General features: G+C 44.1%; 1 protein-coding gene across 11 annotated transcripts in view; it reads right to left on the bottom strand.

The window, feature by feature from the left end:
• The window catches only part of RBM47 (RNA binding motif protein 47), a 75,635-nt gene that overhangs the window by 6,199 nt on the left and 55,087 nt on the right, over window positions 1–14,349 (bottom strand). For 9 of the 11 annotated variants that reach the window (XM_046940918.1, XM_046940919.1, XM_040699811.2 and 6 more), the window contains one exon: window positions 1,316–2,475. In XM_046940918.1, coding sequence (XP_046796874.1) covers window positions 1,316–2,444 — 1,129 coding nt within the window. In that variant the 5' untranslated portion in view covers window positions 2,445–2,475. Of the gene's footprint in view, window positions 1–1,315; window positions 2,476–6,617; window positions 13,395–14,349 lie in introns of those variants that run through there. The other 2 variants (XM_040699810.2, XM_004936111.5) reach the window with 2 other exon arrangements.

Raw genomic sequence — 14,349 nt, 5'->3', positions numbered from 1 at the left:
AAAAAGATGGTGAACAACAAACAGTAGCAGCAATATGGGGAATATAAACAGCCCCAGACTATGGGAAACTTGGAGACACATGCTTAGAAATGAGGCTGCTGGAGCCAGTTTGATCTGAGTGACTTTGCTTACAGAAAAAAATGATTTTGTCTTTGGGTGCACCCAGTAAGGTTACACAAGTTTTTGCTCTTGACATTTCTGAGTGTAAATTAACTGCTTTTTTGTACTGATGCAAGTTTTGTGTCCAGTTTTTCAGGTATAATGCAGTCAGTAAGGAGATCGAGGCTCCCCCAGAGGTTGTGTCTATGCAACAGAAAACAGCTTCTGCTCTAAGCTGTCCTCCTGAGGAGTCTCAACCTCCCAGCAATGCAGGGATATCCCAAAGCTTTATCTGGCCTTTAACCACCTTTGTCACACCACTGAATTTATTTTTACAAATATCTTTTGTTTTCTCTCTGTATATGTGAATATTACCCCTCTGCAATACCACACACTTTATGATGATACTTTGGACATTGTGGTATTAATATACTCTGCCTCGTTTGGAAATGCACAATAAATTTCAGGAAACTGTAGTTCCTATAAGTACAGGATAATTATAATAACAGTAATAGTCACTAGTTTTTGGGTTTTTTTGTATTTGTTTGTTTGTCTTTTTAGTGAATAACACATTTGCAGTTAATTTTTAATGGTTGTAATCCACAACTGATTAAAGTATATGTAGTAAAATAATTGCTTTGCACTGATTTGATTCCTTCTGCAAATGGTTTTTAATAGGCTTTTATGAAGGACACAGCACTGCTGTCATTTTAATGCAGAGGACAGATGACATCTGGTTAGTTTCCAGCTCAGGCTTTCCCTGACACCCCTCCCTTTGCTTGCTGATGTCTGCCAGGTGGTTCTCACCGTACCCACACCTCTAGAAGAAGGCAGAAGGAGCACCCTTTGCCATGATCCCTAATACCTAGGATGCGGCTCTTTGGAAAGAGACATCAGAAGCTAAAGTCCTTGGACTGTCCATTTGGCCAGCCTTAGTACAACACTCACAAAAACCAGGTCCCTCTCTTCTCCACCCCATAACTGATCTGTTTGCTCATTCTGTTAGCATAGTTCTGATGCTAGCCCGTACATTAGCTTTTATCTCCACATGATCATAAATTAAAATGAAATGGAATATAAATATGACAAAAAGACCTCTAAAAGAGTGGTTAAGAAAACAGCCAAGCACCAGCTGTCCTTTGTCTCAGACAGACCGTGGGTCACACCAGCCTTAGATCAAGTCTGCCCATCGCATCCCCTGATTGTGCTTACTAACCTTTCACAAAGTAATCTCTGTTGGGCCCTATCAGGGCATTGTATGGATATCCATAATATGCTAGTGTGTATGGATCGCAAGAGTAAACATAGTTAGGTTGCTGAGTTACTTCGGGTGTTGCTGCAGCCCCTCCTTTTGCTGCTTTCTGGTAGCGAGTGTACTGCTCCTTGTCCACTGGCTTGGCCAGGGTAACCTCCAGGCACGAGCCTTCCAGTTCGACACCATTAAGGTTATTCATGGCGTGGATGGCATCTTCCCTGGTTGTAAAGTGCACAAAGGCGTAATCACGTATTTTTTTCACCCGCTCTACACAGCCAGGGTTAAACTGCCCAAAGACCTTTTTAATGGTGTCCTCTGTGGTCTCAATCATTAAGTTCCTCACATAGAGGATTTTAACAGTCTCCATGACGTCTTCGTCCACGTCTATCTCTGGTTCTGCCCAGTCGACAGCAATCTGGTGTCCCCACAGCTGGATCCTTCCTGGCATGAGCTTCCTCCTGGCCATTGCTGCTGCTCGATGGCTCTCGTACTCCACAAAGGCGAAACCCCTGTTCTTCATCTTGTCTGCAGCACTTGCATACACAATGACATCCAGTACACCTTCCGTCACTTTAGCGATCTCCTCCAGGATCTCCTCTCTCTTCTTCATTTTGGGAATGCCTCCGATGAAGAGCCGGCAGTTGTCTACGCTGCAGCACACACCCAGCAGCCTGCCTGGGCGGATTTCGTAGTTGTTCAGCTCCCTGACAGCCCTCTTTGCCTCATGCTTCTGTGTGTACATCACAAAGGCATAACCACGGTTCTTCCCATCGAAGTCCATCATCAGGCGCATCTCGTAGATGCGGCCAACAGACTCGAACACAGGGACAAGCTCATCTTCGTAGACGTCGCGGGGTATCTTGCCCACAAAGACTTCGCAGCCACGAGGAGGGTGCAGGCCGTCCCAGCCAGGCGGTGGGCCGCCGTACTTGCGTTGCCCGTTCTCCTGGATCATGCTGTAGCCGGTGCGCTCCATCAGTGCCAGCAGGGCCGCCTCGTTGGGCGCACCGGCCACTCCTTCAGGGACCTTCGTGGTGCTCACGTTGGTGGAATCGTTGCTCATCCTTGCAGCGGAGTCCTCAGCGGTCATGATGTCAAACTCATTCAAAGCCTGATAAAACCTGGACAAAGGAAGAAGCAGACACTCATTACAAGCTGCTAGCTACCACCAGAACGCCACCCCTTCTTTTTTGACCCTCAGCAGTTCTGCAAGCTCATTTTCACAGATAATAAGGCTTCAGAAAAGCAGATGAAAGAGCCATACCAGACTGCACGAGAAGCACCCATTCTGTGCCATCCCCTGGCTCATCTAGACCTTCACAAGAACAGTCAAGTAGGAGATAATAAGTACACCTTCACACCAGGGGAAAATGGTTCCTCTTGTGCAAAGGACAACCTGACCAGCTTCTGAGCTGCCTGCTGCTTGTGGTATGGTGCGTGGTGTGCTTGTCTCTTTCCTTATAAGACCCGCACTTCAGAAAAGCTGAGGAAAATCACTCCTTTATTACAGGCAACCTGCAATTGGCTGTACATCCCTGCAAGCCAGCAAGGGAAGGGTAAATCTCTGAAATATCATTTTGCATTTAAATCCAGGCAGGAAATGCAGAGATACAGGAGGAGGTTGAAAATACTGACTACCACAACTGCAAGACAGTGGGATCCCCCTCTGAGCACAAATAAAAGAAGACACTTTGGGACTCAGAGTAGTTAATTCACGGCCTTTTAAAGCTGAAAAGGACCATCAGACCATTTAATATGAGTGACTGTATATAACATGGACCTTTACATTGTACTGTTGTTGGCACATTGAGTCCTGTAACATTTATCTGAGTAAAACACATCTTCCAGAAGAACATCCAGCCTTGATTTTACGGCGTCAAGGAGCTGCAAAACCTTAGCTCTTCCTTTTAAGGCTTGTTTGTTAATTATTCCCTCTGACAAGTAAGCGTATGCTGTTTCTCCTGAGAATTTGTCTGGCTTTTCTTCCAGCTAGCATTACACTAAACCTTTCTCTGAGTAAATAGTCTTTCGGTTCCTCTATTTTTGCTTTACGATGGTATTCAGGCTGTGTCATCAAGCTACATCTCTATCCTCTTTTTAATAAATTTTGCAGGCCAAACTCTTTAAGTCCTTCACATTTAGTCCTTATTTTACTGGAACTGTTTTTGTGTCTCTTTCCACATTCTCCAGACTTTCTGCCTTTTCTCACCCTCGCTGGACACAGGGATGAAGACCACCTGCCTCTCTTCTCCCCACTCCACTGTCTCACGAGGCCCATTTCTCCACTCTCCTCTCCAGCAATGCATGCTGAGTTCTTTGTCATTACTAACCCCAAGTCCTTCCAGAGGCATTGCTCTCTGGGATTATGTAGCACCCAGCAAGCAAGTCTTGTGTTTGTTACTCCTAAGTGCCACAATCTTATGTTAGCCATATCTCGACTGCCTGGTAAGCAGGTCCCACCTACTGAGTGCTCCTCAGTTAGTCCCTTCTTATTTTTATTTACAATTCCATCAGCCTTTGCATCAGTCCCTCATTTATTTGCCACCATTTGCATTTATGACTGGTTTATTTTGACTGTCAAAGGGCACTGGCCCCAGTAGGAAACTCTGCAGGCCACCATCAGAAATAGCCACATTTTGTGTTTGATGGCCTGTGTTCTAATAAAGGATAAAGCTTCAGTCAAATTTATTTGTTCTGTGTAATGGCATTATTTAGTCACAGTTCCACAAAGACTCTGATATATACTCTGAATGACAACAATTTGATCATTCGTGTTGCATTGGTTACCATGCATGCAGGTTGAAACCACATTTGGGATTAGGAAGCCGTATGTCTCTGAGCCTTGGACTGTGGCAGGGTCTGATCCTGCTGGCATTTGGACCATGAGTGTTACACACTGGTGCTCCTGGTGTGGAACAGTCATTCTATTTTCAAGAACATGGAGAGCAAAGAGGGAGGTGGAGAAAGTGGAGGGGCACTGATAGTGACTGTGATGTCCAGGCAGTATTTTTCCTTCAGAAAGCACAATTTCTTTGAAGCCAGGTCTGTCACAGACATGCATCAGTTGTGATAGCTTCTTGCTTTTAAATGTAATTTATAAAAATAATTCTCTTTTTAATGTGTCAGAGCCAGACATTTCGGTTTTACTTATGGGAATTATTGCACATCATTAGTAGAATTTAATGCAGAGAAAAACATCTTCTTTTTTCACTTGACAATTTGTTCCTAAAGATGTGCTTTCACCTTTCTCTGAGTAAAAGCAAAGCTTGGTAAGCAGACATTTTACTGGGGAATAATCATTACCTTCATATGGGCCACCTGTAGGCAAGTGAATTACTGATTGTCCTACGAGTAGCTAAGTTTAAAAAATGAGTCATGACCGTCAGTTTTAGGTCAACTTACAACATGAAAGTCTCTGTATCCTGTTGTGGGTTTGGCTCAGACAGTGAGGCTGTAGTCTAGAAAGCTACAGACAGGCCCTGGGAGGGTGGAGAGGGCAGAGATGGAGCAAAGCCCCCCTGACCCAACAGAACCAACTGCTGGGATTGGGTTGGGGCTGACAGTGGTGTCCAGGAACTAGCTTGTCCTCCAGCACTGTGCATGTTCCCCAGCATCAGCAAGATGATCTCTAATCATAGAATCATAGAATATCCTGAGTTGGAAGGGTCCCATAATGATCGTGGAGCCCAATTCCTGAACTCCTAATATCAGAATCCTGAAACTGCTGCTGAACGCTGATGGCCACCTCAGCTGCAGACATTATCTTATTAAACAACTTATTCTGAGCATAAAATTCATTTTACCCTTATATAAGGCCCTTAAAGCCCTACTTGATGTACATAAATACACATGTAACGGCCACTGCCACGTGACACTGCCAACACCTTCACAGGGTTCAGAGATCAACTGTTTTGAGGAGAAAAAGTGCAGGAGAGACAGAGTGCTCCCTCCTCCTGTTACTGCCTCCTGTGCTGCCAGCACTACCTCGCCTGCTCATGCTGAAAAGCAATCACTCTCAAGAAAACTGTTTGCAAAATGACCTCTTTCTGAGGCGTTCAGCACTATTGATGCATGTTTTAAGTCTGCAGTGAAGTGCTCATGGAAACTTGCTACCATGCGCTGTAGGTGTACCTGGGCAGGAGTTAATGCTGCGAGTTTAGCAGTGCGGGTAAAGGCAGATGGATTCCTGTGCATCCGTGAGGTGTGGTTGGTGTTCAGAGCAGAGTCAGAAGTTCAAGCTACGTTAAAATGTGGTGTCATGTGAAATATGAGAGCTTGGTTTCTAGCCTATGAAGAGGAAATTACACCTGATCTCCGTGACAAAGACTCATAAAGCAGAAAGACAGACAAAAAAAAAATATATATTAATTTCTAATGAGAAGGGTTGTATTTTGGAGATGACCAATTTTTAAGTGGCTTATTGCCCAGCTGACTTATTTTTTTTTTTTCTCAGAAAAAGGTAAAGCCTGCTGGATTTTTCAAAGCCTGGTTAGGTGGCCACTGACTTCTGCAGCATATTGAGAGCCTCGAGCCCTTCTGGCTCAGCTCTGTGCTGCAGGAGCTCTCCTTCACTTGCAGGTGAACTCTCAGATGTACGTTTCATTGAAACCAGTCAGATTTCACTTCCTCCTGCTTATGAAACTCCTTCCCTGCTGCCAGTCAGGTGTGTGCAAATAGTTCTTGACCTGAACGTTAATTCCTTTTTATTTATTTATTTATTTATTTTTATCAGAGCTGAGAATATTAAGTGGAAAACCTACTACACCGACAGTGTCTGAGCTAAAGTATACTGTGAGTACCAACCAGCTCTCCCTTCAAATGGGAACACCGCGCTTTGAGTAACAACAGCGTGGGGCCAAGTGCTGCCAGGACAGGGGCAGCTCAGGGCTGCAGTGAGTATCCTTCACATCTGGTACCCAGGAAGCAGGCAAAAAAAAAATGCTAGTTACATACTGAGAGTTCAGTAAGACATAAAAAGGGAAATAACTGCATGATACGAAGCAAAGGAATCCCACTGTTTTCTTACGAGGCCTCATTGGTCAGACTTTATCACTTAAAGGCAGTCTCTGTAACATCTTATCCCTGGGTTCATACAGCACTCAGCATCACCCCATGCAGCCACCTGCACTTTTGTTCAGCCATCTATGATAAAACAGACATTTGCACACACAGAGACACAACTGGTGTCCTTGTGGCTGCAACTGCCTGCCAATTCCTCCTGTATTCCCTATGAAGAGCTTTGTTTGTGTCTCCATTAACTCACCCGTACAGTTTTGCTTTTTGCCTTCCAGTGGCCGCAGTCACAGGGCATGGGAACAGGTGCTGGCACCACAGCAAGTGGGAGCACCCAAGGACACCTGTGGAATCCAAGCATCTTTGGCATTTGTTTCATGATGAGCTTAGGCAATGCATGAAGCACCCCACCCAGAGCCTTCCTCAAAAATAAGGGACACCTGCGCCCCACCTGCAGGCACTGCACCAGACCCCTCTTCAGGGAAAGCCCTGACTTCTATTCCAGCTGTCTTTGTGCTGGCCCTTTTGGGTGCTTTGGACCACACAAACTCCTGATGAAACTACAGTGTGTGTCCTCATGGACACATGTCAGCCTGCTCGCTTCAGGAACTGCCGCAGCTTCGCATTGTGAACTGCAGCCCCTGCTGCTGTGGAGGGAAGGTCAGCCATCAACATTTTAGCTAAGTACACCGTGTTGACAGAGTGAAATATCAGCTACGGTTTCAAATGTGACCTTCCTACTTTTCTCGTTGCAATAATAAGGGCAAATAGCAATCCTGCTGCTGGCCTGCGGTAGCAGCTCTGGATGCTCTGCAGCAGTTGAAACTCTTTATTTTTTAAAGTTGACTCTTCTAATGGCAAGTTCACATACAATTGCAGAATCATAGAATGTTTGGGTTTGAAGGAACCTTTAAGCCCACCCAGTTCCAGCTCCCTGCCGTGGGCAGGGCTGCTGCCCACTAGATCTGACCAGACTGCCCAGGGCCCCATCCAACCTGGCCTTGAAGCCTCCAGGGTTTGTTACATACATTTCGTGTATGCAACATCACAGAGCTCCTTCCCATGCTGGTGGTGAAATGAAGTCCTACCTCTTGCAGGAACCCGCCTCACCATAGCCTCTGACTCTGCTTTTCCTGCTGCTTGCTGCAGTCAGGTGCTAATCCCCACCATGGTTTTCCATGGTGGACAAGAGCTGGGCTCCCCACCTGCTATCACTCACAAAATGCAAAAGTCTGAAGTTGAGACCCATGTTGCATTGGTGCAAGAAGGCGTGGGTCATTTAGATCTGGCTTTTTGGTCAGAGACCTTTTCTGAGTTCCTACAGAAAGGGGAAGGTCTCTAGGGAAAATGTCTTTGTTCAGCAGAGGGATGGATAATGTCTTTGGACATTTAACAAAAAAGAAACACTTGAGGCCAACAGACCATGATGGCTACCTGCAGTGTGTCAGACACGCTGCTTTACCTGCAGCTGAGCAGGGTAAGAAAGTTGCCCCAGGCTTAAATGCCCAACACAATTTTTGAAGAGGTGACTTTTCCCACTCTGGGTCATTCAGGCAGATGTCTGAGAAGAAAGTAGCTAACTCAGTGAGCAGCTTGTGGTGAGCAGCTTGCGAGAGTAAACTTGTAGATCAGACCCGTGTAGTTATCAACAAGGACATGTTGGCTGTGTGAGCAATCCTGCTGTCAGGACTACAGCAGAGCTTTGGAGGTCCCTCCAGAGACAGAAGAGCCAGGAGGGTAACAGAAGTGGCTGATACCTCTTAGCCAAGTCAGATCTTTTCACTCATCTCTCTTTTAGCCAGATTGGCATGTAGAGAAGTAATGCCAGGGAGGATTAGAGTACAGTCACTAAGTCAAATACTAGAGACTTGGCGATTGTATTAGGAAGAGTCAACTGGAAGAGAGGAGCTGCTTAGTACGTTTTGAGGACTTCTCTTCCCTGGAAAAGAGGTAATGACCTTAAATTGCACTAAGAAGGATCAGGTTGCATGTTAGGAAACATTTATTCCCAGAAAGAGTGGTAAGGCACTGGAACAGGCTGCCCAGGGAGGTGGTGGAGTCACCGTCCGTGGAGGTGTTCAAGAAACGTGTAGATGTGGCACTGATGGACATGGTTAGTGGGTATGGGTGGGATGGGCTGATGGTTGGACTAGATGATTTTAGTGGTCTTTTCCAGCTTTAATGATTCTGTGATTCTATGATTCACTTGAATAAAGTTTTCCAGAACAGACGGATTTTCTGACCTACTAAATCCCGAAACTAGCTGCTGAAATTCCCACTTCTGCTAATGATGACATCAGGGATCTTGAACAGCAGGGGCCCTGCCACACATTTCAGGCTTAAACTGTGAATTTATTCCAACCAGTCTGTCTTTTCCTGCTATGGACTAGGTCAATGATCAGGGCTTGAGAAGCCATTTTCAGCATGGACCTCCTGCAGAGCAAGGATCTATACACAATTCTCAGTTGCTTAAATTTGTCCTAAGTGGCCCAAGAATGTTAACAGTGGTTAGTTTAATTTCAAACATGCTAAAAACTGTTAGCTGAATTTTTTGATTGACAGTTCCAGTTTCTTAATTGAGTCTTCCAAAAAGGAGCACAGTCAGCATCTAGAACTACTCCCCCGATATCAGCTGTAGAACTAATGGCTTCTATGAATACAACAGTAAGACACTGATGAGTACTACCATAATCCCTGCCTGTAAAGTCTTGTAGGGACTCGTTATGTTCCCCAGGCACCAAGGAAATCAATGCATTTAGTTAAAAAAAAAAAAGATAGTAAAGTTCCTCTAAATCTATTCTTTAATTACTTGCACCTACTTACGAGGAAAACATCTGAAATTATTCTGAAAGATAACAAGCTGGAATTTCCCAGGTTAGAACTTCAGTGCTGGTCAGGGAGTTTGAATTTGCCTCAACTTACAGAGTCAACCACTGGCTGCAACTTCAGACTGGGATTCCAAGGTTAAGCTTCTTGTTTTCGTCACTATCTTTAAGAATAATAGTTCTGACAGACCTTACTCTCTTAGCCACATTATATCATTACTTGTAGTCATATTAATCTTGTGTCACAGAAATTTTATGCAGAAAAAACAAATGCAACTGAAATTATGATTTCCCTACATAATAAGTTTGTACTGTGCCAAATTCTTGTTTATCCAGTTACCAACCCTTTCTACATCCTTTTAAGACATATTTAATTTGGAGTGTGATCCTACAAAGCCTGTCAGAAGTTCCACTTGTATTATCCATCAGCACTATCAACGCACAAGAGTGATCATTCACATGATGGAGGCTCCTCAACCATCTGACCTCCTGGTCTAGAAGCTGCAGAAAGACCATTAAAGCAAATCTAAATTTTGAAAATGATAATCCAAGTAATAAAGCCAGCAAACTTTCCTGAGCCTGGAGCTCAGTCAGCCATACCAATGAAAAAGTTACTAGTATCTGCCAAAGCACTACCAATACCTACAGCACCTCACCCACACAGCTTTTATTTCTCTGTTTCTGCAATGTACATTCTGTTAATGGAAAGTGTGTTTCTTCAGTGTTTTAACCTACCCCAGTGCATCACCAGCCATCTCAACTTAAACCACTTCTGAATAAAGTTGGACTAAGTGAAACCCAGTCTCTTCTCTCGTATAATGCACTTTGCTGCAAGTCACTCAGAACTTTGTCCCAACAAGTTGTGTAATCTGTGTGTTGTACAGATTGTCCCAGCCCTGTCTTTTACCCAGTCCAACTCAAAATAATTATACAACTCTTAGCTATTCCAATAGGGCCATTACTGACTGAGCCTGCAGTTACTATCCTGCACGATATTGAAGCCACGTGTTGAGGAAGGCTGAGAAGATGAGAGATGGGTCATGTAATCACTCTTATCAGCTTTCCAAATCAGGAAACACAACCCTTCCCTTCTCCACAGATTCCCATATTTCAATCCACGAAGTCTATTATTACCACTGTCAGACAGGAAAGTGTATAGCATATAAATAAAGTGCAGTGTAACCACTTGGTATGTAACAAGTATTTCCTATTGTAGGTGAGCTGGAATGAATGGAGAACTTCTTCCAGAGTCAGTTTATCACAAATGCAGTTAAGCAGTGTTCTCTATCAAGATTCTGGTACAGAAAAGTGTGTCACCAACAGTCTGCTTTAGAGTGCATACTTTCCAGGAAAGGAAGAAGTGTCACGGTTAGTGTGACTATGAGCTTGCACACTTTTGCCATAAGAAAGACTGTAAAAGGGATCTTGGACAGTTGAAAAGCAAAAACAAAAGTAGAAACATCTATTAATTGTTATACAGGAAAGATAAGACATTAATCTATTCCACTTCTTATTTCTAAGAAAAAAAGAAAAAAAAACTATATAGAATCATAGAATATCCTGAGTCGTAAGAGACACATAGGGATCATCGGGCCCAATTCCTATTTATACATACATATAAGAGGGCTATCTAGTTTAATGCCTGTGAAATGCTTTGCTGAACTCTGGATGTAGAGATAGGCTGGTTACTAGAATGTAGAACACTGTGCCTGAATATGGCATGTGGCTTGTTAACACAAAAACTATTTACTATGTCGATGTTATAACAATTCAATAGTGTAAGAAATTTCAGTTTTAACTAATATTTCATGCTGCTGTTATTTTCACCTTCTCACAGTTTTGTGTTTACCACTTGAATGCAACGACAACACGTTCACTGCTGGGTGCCCAGCAGTGCTGCTAAATCGGTGCTGCTCCGATTTCGGCAGCGATTTAAGAGAAAGCCAAAAGTGGCCCAACTTGTGTTCCCTCTCCCCCAGGTCACAGGAATGAAAATCAGCATGGAGAGAGCCACAGAGTGGGATGTGAACGTTTGCGGCTGAAAGCACATTAAACTTGAAGCATTTGGCTTAGTCAGTGACTGCATGGTTTTTTCCCTTTGTGCACTGACATTTGACCCCTTTTTATAACGTGCACCTTGCACAACTGAAACTCAGTTAGTTATTTATTAAACTCAGGTACCAATGGCTGGCTTGTACATATCACCCTTTTAACTGCCTGGCGTTGCCCGTGTACGGAGGAGAGGGGGATGGAAGGTAATCGTCTCTGCTGTGAAATTCTGTCATATCGGCAGAACGGAGCTGCAAAGTGCAGCAATTTGTACCTGACCTCTGATCTAAGAGGTCTGTTCAAACCTTTGAACCTTGGGTTGAAATTGAGAAACAAGGTTTACAAGTACAAGGAAGAGATTTCCAGTACTCGTTACCCGTGCTCAGGGTTAATATTATAAATTAAAAAAAAAATATTTAACCAAGGCAGGGACTCTCTCAGGAGGCACTGCTCCTGTGCTGAGTTAATTCAAGACAACTTGAGTCGATTGAGATTACAGCCCAGTTGGAAATACCCATCATTTGGAAATGATAGTTTTGCGCATTTCAGGAAAGAAATGGTATTTGAGACAGGTGTCATCTGAGATTCACTTTTTGCTGACCTTAACTGGGATTATTTTTTTTTTCAGATTGAAGACTGAAGAAAGAAGACAAGCAACATTTGTTTTCATGCAATTTCTTCAACAGAGAATGGAACCAAAATGGAAATTATTAAAAAGACTAGCAAAAAGCCTCCTGCTTGGTTAACTATTTGTTTTTATCCATCACATGAACTAATCTCAGTTATACAGTGCAAAGCTAAATGAGAAACCCATGGAAAAATAATCAAACCAACAACAATACAACAAATTTTTGGTAGATGGTCCTGCAGCCCTGTCTAGATGAACCAAAAAGGTGTGTTCTGCAGGCTGTTAGGTTAACTGTGTTCCCTCCATTTAATTAAAAGCTCTCTCAGCTCTTTCAGACACTCAGCAAGGCCTTAGGATCAGCACCGCAGCTGGCACCAGCATGGGCCACCAGGTCACAATGGGAACTGACACAAGTGAAGCTCTCCTGCATCACTCCTCATGCACTCTGAGCACTGGATGCCATCCGTGGCAAGCTCAGGTGTGTGAAGCTCATGGAGAGCTTTACACATGGCTCCAGAGCCACCCAGCTCAGGACAGGATGCTGTGATACACAGCTGCTGTGTCTGCTTGTGGCAAGGAGCAATTTGAACATTAGGTTAAGCTGGAGCACAGGTGAATCTTATATGTATTTTGCTTTTAAATTATTTTAAAAGATTTTAGAGTCAACTGATTTTTTTCCAGGTTTTAAGTTCAAACTCTGCTATTGCTATCAGCACTGACTTCAATAAAGCAATAAATGAACAAATAAATATATAAAGGTGAACAGGTTAACATCACATGCCCTATGTCATAGAACCTTTAAGCATTTTACAGGCTACTTAGTGAGAAGGTGAACAGAATAATACCAAATTTCATTCTCTTAACACGTTACCAAGCAGTCAGTGTGCTGGAGTTACATACATTCATTTGTATTAATAACGCTTGCATATATGTATCTTTCTTATTCTTAACCACCTTCAAGCTGTAAGCCCCAAATTCTCTGCCTAAAGCTGTAGCTCGCTTTTAAAGCTCCATTTTGGTGTCAATCTCTCAAATAAGAGCCAAACACACTATCAGTCAACACAGAAAGAAGATGGCAGAGACAATCCCACTGAAAACAAAGCACACAACAGCTGTAAATGGCTATCTTGCACTTCATTAAAGGTAAAAGAACGTCTGTGAAATCTGATTTCATTTTCTATCTTCTGTCTAAAACATCAGCATTTTGGTTTTCACAGTTTTGATATTTGCTATGCCAGTTGCCATGCAAATTCTGGTAGGTATTCATAACAACTCATAGTTCCAGCTTAGAAGTTTTTGCTTCCTTCTCATACAGCTCTTAAAGCCACTCTAAATGCAGGAAAAACCCCAATCCAACACCCTGGCACTGACACATGTCCAGTCCCAACCACTCACTAAACCAGAGGCAGACAGAAAGCCCTGATGGGCCAAGCAGCATTTTCCTTACCACCCTGGTCCCACAGTCCGAGTGCAACAGGCTGAGGGCTCGCGCTTCCACCAGAGCAGCCCTTCTTCCTAATGGCACGAGCCGTGCAACCTGCTCACGGAGTTTATGCATCGCTTTATTGGTCAGTCAGCGTTAGCCATTTAAATTCCTTGGGAGTCATTTGTTAAGGGCTCTCGGGCTGAGGCCGAGTGGGTGGGACAGAAGGGAACGGAGAAGTGAGCGCTGCCAGACGCCGAGAGCTCTTAGTGGCAGCTTGAAAGTTAATCGCAAAAAGTACGAAGCTAATGGGTTTTGAGAGGGCTGGGCCGAGCCTTAAGGAAGAATGGACAAGAGAAACTTTGATGTTGTTGCAGATGGGGGACTGGGGGAGAGATCTGAGCAGAAAGATTTCATTCAAAATTCAAAACTTGGAGAAAAGGGAGTGAAACATGTACAAACAACTCCTTCCTAGCACAAGGCGTTGTGCAAATAGCTTGAGTTACAACAGATAAGATAAGAAAAGGGCATATTTTGCTTGACGGCACAAAGTTTTCAGCAAAATCTTTTTCTTCATACATGTCTGGCAAAATTGTTTTCAGGCTGCACAGGGTCCATTTGCATTCAGTCACAAGCAAAATGGTCTGTGGCTCGTGGGGCGAGAGCTGTGCGCCGAATACCTGGAGCGCACCGCTTCGGCTGCAAACACGGAACTCAAATGTGTTTGCTTGGAAGAAAAAAGCCCGGTGCAGAAGCGAAGGCAAAGGGGTGGTAAAACATGATTCATGACAGCAGGAATGGTCTGTACATAACAACGGGACATTAGGCCCCAGAAGCACTTAGGCAAAGCAAACAACACACCTTCTTGAGCGGTCAAGAGGAGAAACCAAACTGAAACATGTCGTGGATGATGGATCCAGCAGCTTGGCAAGCAGCAAGCAGAACTGCCTGTAAGAGGAGAGGGCGCAGGGCATAGCTGGGAGCCACCTGAGCCTGGGGAAGGCAGAAAGCAAACGGCGTGTCGCAGGAGCATGACGGCAGCTCACAGCCCTGGCCC

The sequence above is a fragment of the Gallus gallus genome, chromosome 4 (assembly GCF_016699485.2).
Source record: "Gallus gallus isolate bGalGal1 chromosome 4, bGalGal1.mat.broiler.GRCg7b, whole genome shotgun sequence".
Taxonomy (NCBI): Eukaryota; Metazoa; Chordata; class Aves; order Galliformes; family Phasianidae; genus Gallus; species Gallus gallus.
This window is presented reverse-complemented; position numbering and strand designations above follow the sequence as displayed.